Source organism: Pelmatolapia mariae, linkage group LG10_11 (genome assembly GCF_036321145.2).
Source record: "Pelmatolapia mariae isolate MD_Pm_ZW linkage group LG10_11, Pm_UMD_F_2, whole genome shotgun sequence".
Lineage (NCBI taxonomy): Eukaryota > Metazoa > Chordata > Actinopteri > Cichliformes > Cichlidae > Pelmatolapia > Pelmatolapia mariae.
This window is the reverse complement of record NC_086236.1, coordinates 48,777,862-48,797,016: the sequence shown is the minus strand read 5'-3', so window position 1 is coordinate 48,797,016 and position 19,155 is coordinate 48,777,862. Positions and strand designations below refer to the sequence as shown.

General features: G+C 40.2%; 3 protein-coding genes across 3 annotated transcripts; 2 read left to right on the top strand and 1 right to left on the bottom strand.

Annotated features, from left to right (window-relative positions):
• The first annotated feature begins 2,218 nt into the window (after window positions 1–2,218).
• On the top strand, window positions 2,219–3,124 carry zmp:0000000930 (uncharacterized). The gene is made up of 2 exons (XM_063484972.1): window positions 2,219–2,352; window positions 2,764–3,124. Exons 1-2 carry the CDS (start codon window positions 2,219–2,221, stop codon window positions 3,122–3,124), a joined length of 495 nt encoding a protein of 164 aa, XP_063341042.1.
• A 545-nt stretch (window positions 3,125–3,669) lies between these two features.
• Window positions 3,670–7,142, bottom strand: LOC134636410 (coiled-coil domain-containing protein 127-like). The gene is made up of 4 exons (XM_063486373.1): window positions 7,070–7,142; window positions 6,368–6,505; window positions 5,350–5,594; window positions 3,670–5,133 (listed from the first exon to the last, which is right to left on the bottom strand). The coding sequence occupies exons 2-4, from the start codon at window positions 6,495–6,497 to the stop codon at window positions 4,687–4,689; spliced, it is 822 nt and encodes a 273-aa protein (XP_063342443.1). The 5' UTR covers window positions 6,498–6,505; window positions 7,070–7,142; the 3' UTR covers window positions 3,670–4,686.
• A 248-nt stretch (window positions 7,143–7,390) lies between these two features.
• sdha (succinate dehydrogenase complex, subunit A, flavoprotein (Fp)) lies at window positions 7,391–18,897 on the top strand. The gene is made up of 15 exons (XM_063487083.1): window positions 7,391–7,476; window positions 9,654–9,737; window positions 9,884–10,045; window positions 10,178–10,321; window positions 10,610–10,774; window positions 10,877–11,025; window positions 11,108–11,232; window positions 13,313–13,481; window positions 13,574–13,769; window positions 13,870–14,041; window positions 14,326–14,444; window positions 17,016–17,127; window positions 17,236–17,366; window positions 17,453–17,566; window positions 17,698–18,897. Exons 1-15 carry the CDS (start codon window positions 7,414–7,416, stop codon window positions 17,782–17,784), a joined length of 1,992 nt encoding a protein of 663 aa, XP_063343153.1. The 5' UTR covers window positions 7,391–7,413; the 3' UTR covers window positions 17,785–18,897.
• Window positions 18,898–19,155: the final 258 nt, after the last annotated feature.

Below are 19,155 nucleotides of genomic sequence, written 5' to 3'. Positions count from 1 at the left end.
TCACGCAGATCCCAAACACGACAATTACAACCCCATTTCCAGAAAAGCTGGGAAGCTGTGTAATATGTAAATTAAAAAGAAAAATAATACAATAATTTGGAAACCTCATGAATCCATTTTTTATTCACAATAGAGCCTAGAAAAAATATCACATATTTAATCTGAGATATTTTAATGCTTCATGAACAATATCAGCTAATTTTTAATTTAAAGGCAGCAACATGTCTCAAAGAAGATGGAAAAGTAAGCAGAACTACAAAGACACAGCCAGAGGAACATTTTACAGCTAATTAGGTGAATTGTCAACAGGTCAGTAACATGATCGGGCATAAAAAGAGCATCTTAGAGAGGCAGAGTTTCTCAGAAGCAAAAAAAAAAAATTCAAATTGTGGAACAATTTCGGTGTAAGACTTTAAAAATCAAGGTCAGATAGGTGCCTTTGCCTTCAAGCCCTCAGGCGACTCCGCATCAAACAGGTTTGATTCTGTTGTGAAAATCACTGCATGGGCTCAGGAACACTATCTATGAACACAGTTCACCGTGCCATGCACAAATGCAGATTAAACCTCTTTTATGTGAAGAAGACGACGATCCAGGATCTAGAAGTGACATTATCTCCTTTAAGCTAAAATGGACTGAGGCAAAATGGAAAACTCTTCTGTGAACAGATTAACCGAAATTTCAAATTCTTTTTGGAAAACATGGATGTGGCATCCTCCAAACTAAAGAGGAGAGGGAACATCTAGTTTGTTATCTGTACTCGGTTCAAAGACCTGCATCTCTGATGGTTTGGGAAGGTGTTGGATATTTCAACAAGACAAAGCTAGACTACATGCTGCAACTATGACAACAGCATGGCTTTGTACTAGAAGAGTCCAGGTGCTGAACTGGTCTTCCTGCAGTCTACACCTTTCAGCAACTGGGAACATTTGGAGCATCTTGAAATGGGAAATATGGGAAAGGAGACACAGGATTGTTGAGCAGCTAGACTCCTGTATCTCCTCTCATTCTTGTTTTTCTTAAAATGGTTCATGTTCTCATATTAAGAATCTGTTTTCCTTTTAATGCAAATGCAAATATTTCACACAGTGTCCCAACTTTTTAGGAATTGGGTTTTTAGTTGTTACATATGCTGCTGTCATTACTTTGGCTTTTTTTTTAATATGAGCAACTGACATGGTAACATCACATGTATGACAGGTCATAAGGAAAGGCCAGGTCCCTCTTAATTATTGTAGCAATCATCAATACCAGTATAGTGATAACCTGCCTTGCACCTGTCCTTTATATCTTTCCATCTGAAATCAAAGACCTCTGTTAAACTCAAAGCTGCTACCACTCCTCATCCACCATTTAATTACTAAGTAAACTGTTTAAGAACTGAATGCACTCTACTGACCTGCTGTAGCAGTGATGACTGCGACAGAGCACCTTTGTAGTGTGGTGATTTCAGCCGAGGACCTGACGCAGCTTTGGATTAATGAGTTAGATTGTGAGTGTCAGTTAGCGCTCTAAGTGCCTTCAGCTGTTTCCCCACAGCAACATGTGAGAGACACTTGAGGAGCAAGAGGCTGGATTCTCTGACCCGATCAGATAGGCGATCTTGCATTCATCTCGTTTAAGCAGATTAGTCATTTTATATTTTCTGTCATCACACAGAGATGAATTAACACGTCCCGCAGCTTTAAACGCACTGATCCTTACAAACACATACAGTATAAGAGAAAAAAGTGTATATACAAACCCAAGACACACTAATTGTGACTGAATAGTTATAGATTAAATGTTAATGTTTAAGATTACTACTTAGTTTTATCCAAAAGTACATAAAAATCTAAAAGATGAAGTCAGAGAGGTTCATGTTCAGCTTTCATTTGGATTATTCTGGTTGGATCACATCGTGGAAAGAACTAAAGTTCCATTTCATGTGAAAAACAACCTTCAGGATGTCTTAAGCAGGGACATTCACTACGTTCACTACAATGTGACACAGAGGAGTAAAAATAGAAACAAGACTGGATATTTAAGACATTGGCCAACACACACACACACACACACACACTTCTCACGGTGTTTTGAACATACATTTAGCATGATTTGACAGCTCGTTGTATCCTTTATCCCACGAGTTTTATTCATCTGTAGAAGCACCCACATGAAAGAGGACATTCATCTTGGAGCAAATTACTAACATTTGAGTTACGGACAAAACCGCACCATGCACTGTGTGAGCAGAGGAGGCTGCTACCTGGTGAACTCCTGGTGTGATCTTCGGGAGGAGAACAGGTGGAAGAAAGAGAGCTATGAAGCCTGCTGGGTGAGCCTCGTCCTTGAAACCAGACCACAGTACAGGTAGGTTGCTCACATTAGATACTGAGCTGTGCATGACTCACTAAATATACTTTTTTGGGGGGTAAAATATTCAGTGTTACGCTCATTTGAGCTTTGCTGTGTATTTGTAGTTTGTTGTGGTGTTTTAAGATGTAGTATTACACTGAAGCAGCCTACTTGCTCACTGTAATTTGGCAGTAAAGCCATGACATGGTGATGTTGTATTTTAACTTAGAGGGAATAGCAGTTAAAATCTGCTTTGTTCAGCAAAATGACTTACCAGGCTCTGATCAGTCAAGCCTGTACAGTGTGTTTTATTGCAGTTAACAATTCAGACGATTCAAAATGTGAACTAACACAGAGGCAGTGACGCAGCTGTATACGGCGTTAGTGTTTCACGGATGTAAGAAAAGCTTGATCTGTGTGTTGCAGGCTGAAGCTGTCAGAGAGCGACAGCATTCGCAGAGAGAGTTATAAACAGCAACAGGTGGCCCACTTCATGGTGGAGAGGAGCCCCAGCCAGATACTGATGCTGGGCAGCAACAGTGGAGCGATGACAAAGCACCAGCTACCCTTATTCAACACCAGCAGGGAGGTGGATCGTACCACAACCAGCTTTAGGCACACAGAAGAGCCTGTTATAAAAGAGAAGCCGATTGCTGGAGCAGATAGACAGGGAACAGGAGCCACCATAGATCAAGATCTTAGCAAGCCGGTTAGAGTGAACTTCAGGGCCTCGAGTCTGATGTCCTCTCCCAGGGAAACCTCTAATCGGGTTCAGAGAAGGGAGTGATCACAGCCTTTGTTGTAGTAAATTTCTCAGCAGTATTAACAAAATCAAATATTCTTCTAAAATTGACTATTTTAGAAGTACTATTTTTATGCACATCAAACTCGAGGATGTTGTCTCACATGCTATACTTATATTTGTAGTAGTGTCATATCTTCAGCAGCTAAATAATCCTAAAAAAAAAAGAAAGATGTGCTATAATTTGCATAAAAGCTCTGGGTGCTGTAGAATTGAGTCTGGTGTGAACTATAATTTTGTTCCAGGAGGAAAATGCAATTTTGTCACACCTGGTGATTTCTATGGTTTGTAAAGCTTAATTAAACACTTTCTGGAAGCTTGTTTCACAAACCTCAATCAATATTCTTGTGTCAGTTGTTTTTACACATTCCTCATGCATGCACCTTTTTAATCATGCAGTATGAGCCTCCACATAGCTAACGGATTAAAGTATATCTTTCCTGTGTCTAAATCCAGATGAAGCTGCTCCTTGAAGCCCCCTCCCCCAAAAATCAGTCTCTATGGAAAAAAAGGACAACCTACAAACTGAGTTCTAAACAAAAACAAATGTATTCAAATGATCACACAGAGTTACAAGTGTCAGTTTAGCATCCAGCACTTAATCACCAAGGTCAAAATGAAAACATGGCAGCACAGAGAGGCCTGATAACCAAAGACAAATGCTACAGATTTAGTAAATCCTTTCATTGCATGTGTGAATGTGTGTTACAGTAAGAAATTAAATGTGCTTTTTTTGATTTTACTTTTTGTTTTTACAACACATTATATTATTCAGCACTATTTTGCATACATGCACCTTCGGTTAAGTCCGGCGTCACTGACATTAGTGAGGTACCCACAAACCAGTCATGACAAACATCCTCCCTGTTCTACGAGCTGTGCTCGATCATGAGATCAGACTTTTTTAAATGGAGGAAACTCAATGAACAGAGAGGTTGTTGAAAACAGAAAGTCCCAGAGTTGTCTTTATAAATATCTCCCACATCACTCCTTCAACAACAGACTTAAATTATCTACAAAAACATAATAATAGATTTGATAGAGTGTTATGGCATCCCTGAATTCCTATCTAAGGAATAAAAAAATTCTTCTTCCGAGATATAATCTTAACTGACAATAATTCATGGCATTCAAAAATATGGACGTTAAATCGACATTTTTATAGGGGCTAAATTATAAAGTTTTATCATCTTCTATTTAATAAACCATGCATTTTTGTATCCAATATGGATATCACCTGAATAATCCTACTAATATTTCTGTTTTTCTTCAGTTAAATGAAATAAATCCTTATCTGAGCAGCTGAGGTTAACTGCTATAAGCGATATTAGTGCATCATCAAAATGTGATCAAGGGTGGAGTTTTCAGATGGTGATATTCAGCTTGTTAGACCTCATTGACCTTCTGTGTGTTTGCATAACATCCCTACAAGTAAAGATTATTACACAGAGGGGATAAAAAAAAAACAAGAATTTTCCATTTCTAAACCACACCCTCGCCACATTCTTCAAGTCAAACCAAAACACCAACTTAATGTTGCCTATTTGTCACTTTGTGTCTGAGTGGATTTTTCCTCCTAATATGGCTTCCTCGGCTCTTTTGTGTTTCTGGACGGTGATTTGCAGCTGCCAGTACTTGAGGTACACCCACATGAGGCTTCCATTCTTCCTCCTGTCCATGTTTAGCAGGTCGGCACAATGCTTGTCTCTCTTAAAAATATCCTTCAGGTCAGTCTCTAGATCCAGGTCTGGCCCAATGGGATCTTTAACGACCTTAAGCAGCATGTTCTTCTCCATCTCCAGCCGCTGATCTCGAGGCTGGATGAGGGAGCAGTAGGCGTTCTGCCGCTCCACAAGTAAACCCTCCAGCTCCTTCAGAGTGGCTGTGGCTCGGTTGTACCAGTTCTGCTCTTTTTCCAGAGCTTGATGCAGCAGAGCACCTGCAGCTCCTGATTTCACCAACTTTTGCTTCTCTTCCTCTAAGGACTCTCGCTCCTTGTTAGAAGATAGAATACAAGGTTAGTGAGTAAAGGCTATGCATTACAAAGGAAAATGACACAATGATAAAATGGGTGCAATGTTCAATGTAAGAGGAGGACAACAAAAGACAGATGTGTGGCAGGTAACTGAGATGGAAGAAAACAAAGGTTTAAGATAGATTTCTACTCATTAGCTCCGTTATCCCTTATAAACCCTTCAGCAGATCTTTACCTGCTGTAACTGCTTCCTTTCTTCCATAAGCTGCTGGCTCTGTGAGACCAGGGCCTGCTTGTACCCTTTGACCCGCTGTCTCTCTTTCTCCAGCTCCAGCTCCAGCGTAGCTGCTGCCCTGCGCCTCTCGGTAAGAGTCTCCCGGTAACGGGCCTCCATATCACTTTTTATTGTAGACACATCTTTGTCATACTGAGCTTTCACGTTCTGGATCTCCCTCTGAGATTCTCTGGTCCAGATCCATCCTGAAAGGGCAATGGGATAAAAAAAATGGAGAAGATGTTAAGTGATACTGCCATGATTTTCTGAAGAGTAGAGTAGCTGGAGCTACTTATGAACTGAATTTCATAAAATCACAGCAATGACTTTATCTAAGTAACAGAGATGATCTATCATACAATCACACACAGATCAGAACAGATGCATGCTGGGGAAGCACACAAGCAGCTGTAGGTTTTTCCTCTGCCCTATACCCATCTTCCTAAAAATTTTTGGGAGGTTTGCGCTAAGTTTTATGGTGATCCTGATGAAGGCAGCGAGCCAGAATGTGTGCGTCTTGTCAATAAAAACAAAACAAAACAAAAAAAACCCCAACAACAACAAAACAAAAAATTGTTCTGTATATTACAACTGTTGCAGGTGTTTCCCCCCTGTTTTAAAGTATGCAAAGTTGTGCAAGAAACCTCTACTGTGCTTAACCTGGAAGGCTCAAAATGTCTCCTTTCAGTGCAATATTTTTTTATATTTTTTTTGATCTGCAGTTCAGTCTACTTTTTTCCCCCACTTCTGTGTTAATCATTAAATGCCATTTGGCATTCTAATGACAAAAGAGACCGTGCCACTGAATAGTTACAGTATACTGTGTGTGTCTGTAAGCCAGACACTCACTCACTGATCATCATATTCTTTTGACTGCTCCCTTTAAGGGTCACCACAGCAGATCATTTGAAATTGATATGCTGTTCTACTCTGTTGTCTCATCCACAATCACACAGGTGAATCTCCTTGTGTAACTTACGAAATGCAGCCAGTCCCAGCATGGGGACCAGCAGGGCGTAGTTCCACTGGTTGCCATCGCCTGCTCCTGCCCCCCTTCCTCTGGGATCTGGTTGGATGTTCCATCTTGGGGGATCATTCAAGTTGTTCATGGAGGCCGCTGTTTTACACACAAACACACACACACACACACACACACACACACACACACACACAAACAAACACGAAGAGAGATCAGCCCAAAACATCACCAACAACTGACTCTTTCTCGATTTTTATTTGCGAGTAACATATAATCTCAGAGGTGTTTTCTCTTTGACACGTCTATAATTTACTCTGCATTAACTATCGCATCATTTGCCACTGGCTGAATAAAAAGCAGTGAATAAACGCCAATGTATCTGCTAGGGTGTGCAATCTGCAAAACGGTGTTTAGAATAAGCACTGGATGTGAAAGTGCATTAACGAATAGCTTTTTAGCATGAATCCAAACAATGCACCGGGCATGCAGGGCGAAAGGAGCCTCTCATGATTCGGAAGTTTGACAGCTGAGCTAACCACAAACAAAGCTAGCTATGTGCTACATGCTAGCCAACATTTGGCTCCGTGGCTCGTCATTGTGTTTATAAAAAAAAAAAAACAATAGAACGAAGGGGCTTCATAGTTTTGCAATCCTGACAACGTGTCAGCGTACGCCTGTTAAATGTATGGAGCTGTGTCTCACCTTGAATGAAAAGTGTAGGTCACTTATGCATTTGTTCCTGCACACGCAGATTATACAATTTTAACGCTTTAACGTTCCATCTTAGCCGACAGAGGGTGATTTTAAAAATTGCTTACAAAAAGAACCTGTAAGTGTTGCAGTAAAAAACCCTGTATATTTACTCAGATGGTTTCAAGGTAATAATTTAATAATTACCCTTAAAACACATGGCTAAATGCTTTAAATAATAATTATCATATAAATATTAAATAAATGAGCGACCCCTCTTTTAGCACATTGGTTTAGTCCGGTCCGGCAGAATATGTGTTCCTCCGCAGCGCTGCAGGAACGATCCTCCTGACAACATGGCGAGTGTCCGCGCGGCGTCCCGTCTCCTCTCCAAGAGGGTTTTATCTACTGCGAAAGCAGTGAGTAGTGGAAAGATGCTTTTAAAAGTTAAATAGTTATATATGTAGTATTGTAAAAGATAATATTTTATTTTCCCTTTTTTGTTTCTAAAACGAAGCTTTCATAACCGGCGGATTCTGCCTTGCGTAATCTGTTATGTAGCTGGTGCTGTTTCAATGTGACACTATGAGCAAAGGTATTTTGCAGGTCCAGCAAAAATGATTTATATTATATCTATTACACTTCTATTATGTTCACATTACACTTTGTTTCTAATGGCGACTGAACTGTCCGCCTAACCGAGACGTTTCGTCACCATGAAAGTCGTAAATGCCGCTGCCCTTGTGTAAAACAGTTCTAAGTAAGTAGCCGCTATTGTTAGCTACAAAAGTAAAATGGGACAAACTGCAGCTATATGACAGGTTTAGACCGACGAAGATGTCGAAGATGAAAAATAACCGCCAAGAGCAAAGGTCGCTGTAAAAAATGGTCGTGTGTATTAATGCTTTTTTTTTTTTTTTTTTTTTTTTTTGGCTATGGGTTGTTTTGGAAAATGCCTTCACAGCCATTATTAAACATAGTGCTGTAAGGCTATGTTTTGTGCAGGAGTTCCCCCCCCCCCCATTATAAATCACTGCTGATGTCGTGGCACAGGTATAGCAGATGCTTTTGGTTGGTATGCTGCTTGTATTTTAGCAGATCATTTTCCAAAGGCAGGAACCACCTGACAGGTGATCAGACTGTAACCTCCCTGTCACTTCTCATGCAGATCGTTAAACTTATAGGTTCAGCTTAACATTAATTTGTTCTTTTTTTATTTCTAATGTTAAATTAATATAAGTTACACTTAAATTAAATGAATCTGTTAGTCATTTCTGTTGCTTTCTGACCCTTGTAAACATCTGATTGTTGATGCCCCACAGGTAGGGAAGACACCAAACAGAAAAAAAGAAACAGATTATTTATTATTCACCAGGAATCATTCTCTTTTTTTTCTTTAAAAAAAAAAATCCTGCGTATAAGATATTGTGCTCTTTTACACCAACAGATGCCATTCGTTTTTTTTTTTGTTTTTGTTTTTTTACACGGGGAGCCTATTCTGGCAAATTTAAAAATATAGTGATAATCAACTCGGTTAATGTAAAAAGGAGATTTTTTTGTATACTTTCTGCTTGATTCTATTGATAGAAACCCTGTAAATCGCCTGCACTCCCCAGTACATCCAAAAATGACAGAAATAACAGAAACTAGCCAGGCGTAGTATTATTTACTCTGAATTTGCAGCAAGTCTTATACTTACCTACAGTACAATTTCTCAGGGGATCATGCTCGGTATATGAGCACACTTCAAGATGACCATTGGATAGTCTCAGTGTCCTCCTCTGTTATCTGTTGGCCAAGCAGACAGTCAGTTGATCTAAGAGATGCTAGATGATAATTTACATAATAAATCATCACCTGTGATTTATATGATATTATCATTTTAGTGTTTAAGACCCTCCTCGCTATAATGTATAATGAGCTTCTTCCCAACATGGAGAGTCTGTATTTGCATCAGTGGGATTGGGGAACCTCTTCGTCATTGTGCTGTGAAGAATAAAATGTTATAGATTTAAAGCATAAAAAATGTGAATAGTCTTAATCACATTGTGTCAAAGGGCAATGAAGATCAATGGTCTGCTAGCTTAGTGTAAGTTGTTTACACTAAAGTGATTTTGGGAAATCCAGTCACTTAGTGTAAATGGTTTATTCATCATGTGTGAATAAGGATATCTCAAAAAAAAATATGTTAATTACTTCACATTTTGTCAGGAACGTTTAAGTGCTCCCAATAAAGCAAGTGGGGCACAGTGTTGTTGTGTCTGTTAAAGTGATGCTTTAGTTCCTCCTACTGGCAGGTTTGTATACTTTTAAATTCAAGTCAGTGGTGAACTACAGAAGGTTTTAAAATACATATGCATCTGACAAGATCAGCTGTGTAAATGCTGGTAACATTTTCAGTGATGAATGGCTGTAAATATTAATGATATGAATTATGGGTTGTGGAGGTGCTGTTAGGACTGAACGTTTAAAGCTTTAAAACTTCACTTCATTGAATAATCATTTTGTTGTGTTTATTAGCAGAGTCTGGTTTTTCAGTGTGTTTTGTGTTTGGGATTAGTTTTAGTTTTATTTAAGTTGCTTTTTCTTCTGCCAGGTCCCTGCTGCTGCAGTTCAAGGTTCCAGGAACTTCCACTTTTCCATCTATGGCAAGAAGAAAAATGTCAAAGTATCAGATGACGTAAGCCACATTAAGTTTTTTTTTTTTGTAAATGCAAAACAGTATGTATATGATATGAATCATCAAACCAGGACTCCACATACGTAGAGTACACTCTCATTGCTTCAAATGTTTTTGCAGTACATTGTCTTTTCAACTGGTTTCAGATCTCCACTCAATACCCAGTTGTGGATCATGAGTTTGATGCTGTGGTGGTTGGAGCTGGTGGAGCGGGACTGAGGGCAGCTTTTGGCCTGTCTGAGGCTGGCTTCAACACTGCCTGTGTCACCAAACTGTTCCCCACCAGGTCTCATACTGTTGCTGCACAGGTAAATCAGTGGTTACAGCAAATGATTTTGTATGTCAGTTAGGACCAAAGTCTCTATCTCATTGCAAATGTTTTACTAATCTTGAGTCATCAAGTAAACACGCATAATGTTTAATATTACCTTGGTTAATAGGGTGGGATTAATGCAGCTCTGGGGAACATGGAGGAGGATGACTGGAGGTGGCATTTCTATGACACAGTGAAGGGATCTGATTGGCTTGGAGACCAGGATGCTATCCACTACATGACAGAGCAGGCTCCTGCAGCCGTAGTGGAGGTATGATCTCTCTTAAAAACACACTAACATGCATAACGAGTCATTATGTTAATTGGCAAATACTAGGCCTTAAACAAAAGACATAAATGAGTGTGTAAGCCATGTGATCTTTAAGAATACCTCATTGCATAATAAAAGACAAGCAGCTTATTGGTGGATTTAAACAATTATTAATTTATTTTATTTTTAATTTACACCAGATGGGGGTCATTCCACCCAGAGCTGTGTAAAAAGACAGTTACAGCAGATTAGGAATTCATGTTGCTCTTGTTTCCTCTTTTTTCCTAGTTGGAGAACTTTGGCATGCCATTCAGCCGCACTGAGGAGGGTAAGATCTACCAGAGGGCCTTTGGAGGTCAGAGCCTTAAGTATGGAAAGGGAGGCCAGGCGCACCGCTGCTGCTGTGTAGCAGACAGAACAGGCCACTCACTGCTGCATACGCTGTATGGAAGGGTGAGTACACATACTCTCCTACCTTCTTTCTGCAGCGTAATCTTTGTGTTGCCGAGGAGCACCAGTTAAGTGCCTCTCTGCGTCTGTCTGACTTGTCTTCAGTCACTTCGTTATGACACCAGTTACTTTGTGGAGTATTTTGCCCTGGACCTGCTGATGGAGAATGGCGAGTGTAAAGGGGTGATCGCTCTCTGTATGGAGGACGGGTCTATCCACCGCTTCAGAGCCCAGAACACTGTTATTGCTACCGGGTAGGAGATGCCTTTGCTTAAACATTTCTTCAACTGTCATTTTATCTGCAAGCTTAGAAATAAGTTCTGTCTTTCTTTCCAGGGGTTATGGAAGAACCTATTTCAGCTGCACATCTGCTCACACAAGCACAGGAGATGGAAATGCGATGGTGACCAGAGCTGGTCTGCCCTGCCAGGATATGGAGTTTGTCCAGTTTCATCCCACTGGTGAGAAAAGAAACTTAATTTATTAAACCAAAAAATGTTGCTGAAGCATTGAGGAGAGTTGTATTTTGAAAGCGAAAGCGCCACAGGAACTATACAAATTCCTCAAAGATATATTTGGAATACCTACAGTAAAGTTAACTAGTATAGATGCTGTATGAATAACAAGTCAATGTCTAGTAAGTGCAAATGTAATATAGTTAAGAAGAGATTGGAGAGAAAAATGAATGAGTTTACATAGTTTGTCCACCAGAGGGCACTCTACAACTTCTGTTGTCAACTTGTGTTCTGGAACGCCACAAAAACAACAACCAGCTGATCTGAGTGCAGTCTGGCAGAGCATAAAGGAGTAACCTACGACTTGTGACAATAAAACAAGATTATTTTTAAAATGCATTGTCATATTATCTTAGTTGAATTAAATTGAATTGAAAGCCTTTATTGTCATACTTAGTATAACAAGATTAGAAACAGCTCTATAAAAGTGCACACGTGCTTTAGCACATTAAAAACTATAGAATAGTTTAACTATACACTTAATATAAGTATAAATACACAGTATAGTACTGGATAACAGAGACAGACAGGCAGAGAACTGATGATATTTCAGTGCAGATTACTTTTTGTGCAAGTTTGAGTTGAGTATGGTTATAGCTTTGGGGATGAAGCTATCCCTGAGTCTGTTTGTTCTGGCCTGTATGGATCTGAAGCGCCTGCCAGAGGGCAGTAGGTTGAAAAGATAGTAGCCGGGATGGGTAGTGTCCTTTAAGATGTTTCTGGCCCTGCTGATACAACAGGAGTTGTAGACGGCAGACAAGGAGGGCAGGGGGCAGCCGATGATTTTTTTGTGCTGTGTTTACCACCATCTGCAGTCTCTTCTTGTCTGCCTCCGTGCAGCTGGCGTGCCACACTGTCACTGCATAGGTCAGCAGGCTCTCGATGGTGGATCTGTAGAAGGTCACCAGCAGCGGGGTGTTTAGTTGCTCCTTCCTGAGCACCCTCAGGAAGTGTAGCCGCTGCTGGGCTTTCTTGACTAGTGCCATGGTGTTAGCTGACCAGGAGAGGTCTGCAGATACGTGGACCCCAAGGAATTTGAGGGACTCCACTCGCTCTACACATTCTCCGTTGATGTGTAGGGGGGCAGGGGCAGCTCTGTTCCGCCTGAAGTCCAGGATGAGTTCCTTGGTCTTGGTAATGTTAAGTGCCAGGTTGTTTGATGCACACCATTCTCCCAGTTTCAGGACCTCATCTCTGTAAGCCGCCTCATTTCCCCCTGTGATCAGCCCCACCGGTATTGTGTCATCAGTAAATTTGACAATGATGTTCTCTGGGCGGGCAGGACTACAGTCATATGTGTAGAGGGAGTAGAGTAGTGGGCTTAGTACGCAGCCCTGGGGAGAGCCGATGCTGAGAGTGCGAGGGGAAGAGAGGTGAGGACCCAGTTTCACCTGCACTAATAATTAACTACACAAAAAAAATGTAAGGGAAACCTGTTCATGTTTCATGTGTCTAAAAGAAAAATATATTGACCGATATATCAGACTTTTAACTTAAATATCTAAATTTCACCCTGAAGACAACTTTCTATTTCCTAAAGGTCATGTTTATTTTTGTTTTTCCTGGATATTTGATATCATTAAATATGGATGAAGTAGCACATGTGCCCTGTGGCACCTCATAACGTCCGAGGCATTGATGCTCCATCTTTGTAAATGCTTGTTGCATAAGGGCAGCAGACTTCGCCATGTTTTATGCATAACTTTGCTACACTGAGGGAAAACCCTATGATTTAAATTGGTTGGTGGATATAGCAGGAAAAAAAGTACAGTTTTTCACAGATTCTAGAGATAAAATTTAAAAATTGTGAGTGAAATTACTTAACAGTACTGGGTCTATAAAGCATAATGTCTTTGGTTTTATTGACATTATATTGTCCCATGGCAATAAAACCTTGTGGATTTTACATTTACAGTGTTGACCTTGTGTTTCTTTGATGGGAATGAAAGCTTATAACTACTGTTGTTATTTATTCATAAATATTTGGACGTAACAGTTTTTTTTTTTTCATGTTTCATGCTTACAGGAATCTATGGAGCCGGCTGTCTGATCACAGAGGGCTGCCGTGGTGAGGGGGGAATCCTGATTAACAGTGAAGGAGAGCGCTTCATGGAGCGCTACGCACCCAACGCCAAAGACCTGGCTTCCAGAGACGTGGTGTCCCGTTCCATGACCATAGAGATCAGAGAGGGCAGGTATGCTCAAATCACCTGTCTGTGTGATGTCTGTCAAAGTTTTTAAGCCGGTTCTTGTTCCTTACTGACGTTTACATTCTTTATTTCTTCAGAGGTGTTGGTCCAGAGAAGGACCACGTATACCTGCAGCTTCACCACCTGCCTCCTCAGCAGCTGGCCGCAAGGCTGCCTGGTATCTCAGAGACAGCCATGATCTTCGCTGGAGTCGACGTCACCAAAGAGCCCATCCCTGTCCTGCCCACCGTCCACTACAACATGGGTGGAATACCCACAAACTACAAGGGACAGGTACATAATCTCTGCATGTGTCATCTGCACGCATCGTGCACTAAGACTGTTGTTGTGAGCACAGCGGGCTTGCTTTGGATTTGTAATATTTGGCCCTTAGGTGATTACTCACGTCAACGACGAGGACAAGGTGGTTCCCGGACTGTATGCCTGTGGCGAGGCAGCTTCTGCCAGTGTCCATGGAGCTAACAGGCTGGGTGCCAACTCCCTGCTGGACCTGGTGGTGTTTGGCAGAGCTTGCGCCCTCACCATTGCTGAGCAGCACAAACCTGGTGAGAACCTCTGCTTTTCACAATCAGAATACTTTATTAATCCCAAAAGTAGTGTATTTGGTTAAATTTATTACAATAAAAAGTTCCTTAATCTTAAAAAATAAGCATTAATAATGCAAAACAAAATCATAAAAACAACTGATTAAAACAGACTTAATATTTTCTGTTAAAATATTAGCAGAAAATATATCTGTTCTACATTCACATTCAGAGAAAAATCACTTTGTGATTTTGCTGTCTCTGTGTTCATTTTGACGTGGGCTTTTTTGTCATTTCCTGTGCAGGAGAGAAGCTGTCCCCTCTGAAGCCCAGCGCAGGAGAGGAGTCTGTGGCCAACCTGGACAGGTTGAGGTTTGCCAACGGAAGTCAGAGGACCTCTGAGATCAGGCTCAACATGCAGAAGGTGGACATGCTAACATGAACACAGACATATTGATGTATAAGTTATATTTGTACTTAACTAATATTTGGCTTTACATGAATTATTTATTTTTATTATAATTATTGTTAGATATTATTTATTATATACAACTCTACACCTTATCTGTAGATCTTTTCTAAATGATAATAATCATCAGGACATAAAAACATAATGTATAATTACCACCAAATCTCTTACTAATGGTTACAATCTGGAAAGATCTGCCACAAAATAAGGTTTAGAAAGCTTTTCTCTCCACAAGAAAGGTTTCCATAGGTTTTTATTTTTCATTCTTTTTTTTTTCTTTTTGTTAACGGGGTATTGTCGTAACCCCAGTGTGGGGAACCCAAGTTTATGACTGCAATAACTCAAGAAGGAAGTCACCCAGTACTTCCACATTCATACCATAGGTGCATCTACTATAAATCTCAGAGGAGTTTGAATCCCGTGACCTTGAATTCAAGGTCAGAGGTCAGGTATTCTGACAATCGTGTGAATGTGATAACTTGAGACGTGGTGATACAATACCATACATGCATCCAGTAGGAGCCTGAGGGCGGGTGTCAGTGATTTGTTTGTGAATTTTAGTTTCCCTTTTTTGGTTTCTAAGGATACTTTGCTTGTTTCAGTTCTGTTTTTATCAGTTTTAATATTGGTCAATATGGGCGGCATCTGTTAGCAGCAGATTTAGGAAGTTCAAACCAAGCTAGGGTCAATAAACTCATGTAGTTGAGTACATCTCTCTATCACTTCCTCAATATTACTTCTTCACTAACAGCTCAATCTAACATAAATGTTCTTACTTTTGCTGTCAATAAATTAAAAAAAAAAAAACCCATTAAACCCCAATTAATCGCACCATTTTCTGTAATTTACCGCGATTAATCACATTATTTGATCAATAGCCTGGTTGCAATTACATTTTTTCAACTTTATATTTAAGCTAACAGACATTTATGCAATATCATGTAGGGCTGTTCGATATGACGATATGAAAACATCTATGGTTTCATATTACGCTATCGTTTGTTTCATGGTGTCGAAAAATAAACATTTTACGGCAATATTATTTTGATGATTTTGATGGTCACAGTAGAATTCCTTAAAGTTCTTTCTTTCCCTTATATTTTAAATAACCACACTACAGACGGACAAGCGACTGTTTTTATGCGTTGTCTTTAGCAACAGCGACAATAAAACCATCGCGTGGCTCTGCCCTCCGCTTGTTTATTTTCCACATAAACCTTTCACAATAAAGCTGAAGATCCTTTTGAGACTTTTCAAAATAGACTGAATCATGTGAAATAGTATGCAGAGTGTTTACGGACGAGAAGCTAAAAAGAGTGTGCTACTACTAGTTTTTTCCCTGCAGCACGCCGTGTAATAAATACAAAGAAAATTGCGGCCACTTTAACGTATGTAACACTCGACTCCAGGTACACGATGTCCAGCTGAAAACACTTCACACAAGTCGAGTTGCCCGAGATTCACAGAATTTATAGAAAATGTACTTTTAAAAAAACCTATTTACTAATAGGTAAGTATACACTAATATATAATATATATTCGTGCTGTCAAACAATTAAAATGTTTAATCAGATTCATCACAGGGTTACTGTGGATTAATTTTGATTAATAACAATTAATTATCATTCATTTTTATTCTATATTAATCGCATTTCATTTGCATGAGCAAACAGACTCGAGAAAAAAGGCAAAATATATGCACTTACCATGTCACTCTTGGGGAGGCACTTCAAGTCCTTGAAACGAGACATCAAAGCTATGTAAAGCATGTGTTCTCAACGATATTAAAAGGTCTGCAGTTTGTTGCAATCCACTTGGCAATTGTGTCAGTCAATATGTCCGAGGTAGACTTACTGAGTCCCCGATGCTCCATAAGTGGTTTGGCTAACGTGTCACCCAGCTTGCGACAAAGTCCTAGCAGCATGCCCGGCTAACGTATGCTTTGCATCAATGTGATATTTCAAGCTGGAGGTGCTTCGGTGAAAAGAAAATTTCTTCTTGCACAATCTGTATAATATTTTATGTTGGTCGACTGCTCCGTCTTGTTGTTTTGTTTTTTTTAATACTCAAATTTCCCATCGAGAGGGCCAATGTGCGTTTATCATCTTCCATACTGAGTTGATTGGTTCAGCTGCCCGTCACTACCAGATCAACTGCCCATTTGCGAAGGTAACTACTTGGACAAACTGCCCGGAATGCGTTGACAGAAACAGTTCAGGGATTTTGAGTTATTCTGCACTCCAGATGCGTTAATTGCGTTAAAAATTTTACTCGCGTTGACCATGATGGCAGATTAATTTGCGTTAACGCGTTAATTTTGACAGCAGTAGTTCTTACATATATCTTTACCATGATAATGAGCATCAGCTGGGATGACTTGATATCTGGATTTGATTACCACCACCACACAGGTTAAACAGTTGTGAAACTCAGCTGTGCAACATCACAACTGGCCCCTGTGTCATCCATGATATTTCATTGTCGTGGTTCATTTAGAGTAACGTGTTTCTCTGCTTCTGCTTTCAGACCATGCAGACCCATGCTGCGGTATTCCGTACTGGCTCTGTCCTGAAGGAAGGATGCGATAAGATGGATGCTATTTATCAGACCCTGGAAGACATCAAGACCTTTGACAGAGGTACTGCACCACACTGCTGCTCTTCTTGTGCAAAAAGTTGTTGGAGTGTTACTTTGAAATGGGTTTGGTTTTTTTCCTCCCCTCTAAATTTCCTCCTCTCTCCTTCAGGCATTGTGTGGAACACCGACTTGGTGGAATCGCTGGAGTTGCAGAATCTGCTGCTGAACGCCGTCCAGACCATCAACTCTGCCGAGCAGAGAAAGGAGAGCAGGGGAGCCCACGCCAGAGAGGACTACAAGGTCTGCGTCAACATGTTTAGCGTAAGGATGGAATTAATGTCTATACAATCTGCTCTCTGCCAACATTTCTTTGAACTGTGCTTCAGGAACGTGTGGATGAGTACGACTACTCTAAGCCCCTGCAGGGTCAGGAGAAGAAGCCGTTTGACCAGCACTGGAGGAAGCACACTCTGTCCTTTGTTGATCAAAAGACTGGAAAGGTGATGGCCCCCTCAGTGTGTGTGTTTGTCTGTGTCTTACAGAACAATTTAAACAGTTTTTGAAGCTATTGTCAGCTTCAATTGTCAGTATCCTCAGCTTCTCATACTCCTTTGCTTTTGACCAATCACAGGTCACGTTGAAGTACCGCCCTGTGATCGACAGCTCTCTTGATGAGCAGGACTGCGCCCACGTTCCACCTGCCATCCGCTCCTACTAAGATGATCCCCTCCTGCCCTCCCCTTTATTCCCACCCTTTGCCCATCACATCCACCTTACTCAATTACAGAATGCTCATTTATCTATTACTAAGGAAGCTAAACTTTCTGTGCTAGAGATGACATTCTGAGACAAATTCAGACTTTTATTGCACATTTGAATTCATTTAGATCTGTTCAGTACAATGCTGTCTATACCATTTTGTGTCGCTTCCTGTTTCTCTCTCTCTCTCTTTTTTTTGGCGTGTTTTGCCTTGATTTCAGTCTGTTTGCAGAAACGAAATTTCCACATGGTTCTCATGGCTTCTCGCTCTGTGTGAGCAGGTTGTGTGTGCGTGTGTGTATATATATATAATAAACTGAGGACAAATGGGTGACCGAGGAATTTACAGCCTCCAGCTGTTAAACATCAGAGGGGAAAAACAAAGTTGACAGTAAGCCTGGCTTTTTATGATGACATCATACTCTCATTTCCCAGTCTGGCATTGCAGTAAGAGCTTCTTGTAACCTCTTTCTCCTTTTGGCTGAGTTGAAGAGATGATGGAAGTGATTGTAATTTCAACCACACACTTTGCGGGCAAGTTTGAAGTATGTAAATATTGCATAAATGTACAATAAATATGGTGAGTTGTACTGTATGTACTAGTTAAAGTGCAAGTCTCACATCTCGCTCACTGTGGCCTTCATTCTTGTCGAATACTCATTACACTTTGTGCGTGTGTTCAACACTTGCCGCTTGTTCTGTAGATAATCAGCTAACAGGCTCTATTTGGCTCTAGCTTTCTACAATTTCGCACTATACGTGTTAATTATATTAAATTAATATCTTCAGCCACATTACAGCCTCTCAGCTATTGAGATAAATGAATTGCTTTTCAAGTCACTGTGTTGATGTTGCTTTTTCTAAGACTGAGGATAAATTTCAGTAAGGTGGTGTAGCTTTCTTCAACTCCATAAATGACTTAAATATCAAAGTGTTAAAATGTTGATTGATGCCTCTTGTGCTGAATCAACAGTGACTTAATTTATTTGCTACAAAAAGTTAATCCTCTGCTTTTTGCTGTTTGTACTTTTGTTTTCATATGTTCAATAAAGTCTAGGCTGTGGATAGAAACAAACCCTTTTCTTTTTTTTAAGGTTTTCTTTTAGTTTAGGTTTTAGTAAGAGGCCGGGAAAGTTTAAGACAAACACCCTCACTTGTCCTGCTATTGTGATCGTTAGGAACAGATTTCTATGTGTTACTGATAAGGGCTGGCACAATATTGACTGGCTTTGTTCTGTAACAGCCCCATGGAGCTGCTTTACCTATCTGTAAATGTAGTGGAAGTCTGTTATCGCTGAACAAACGGGACTGTAACCTGAGCCCTTATCAT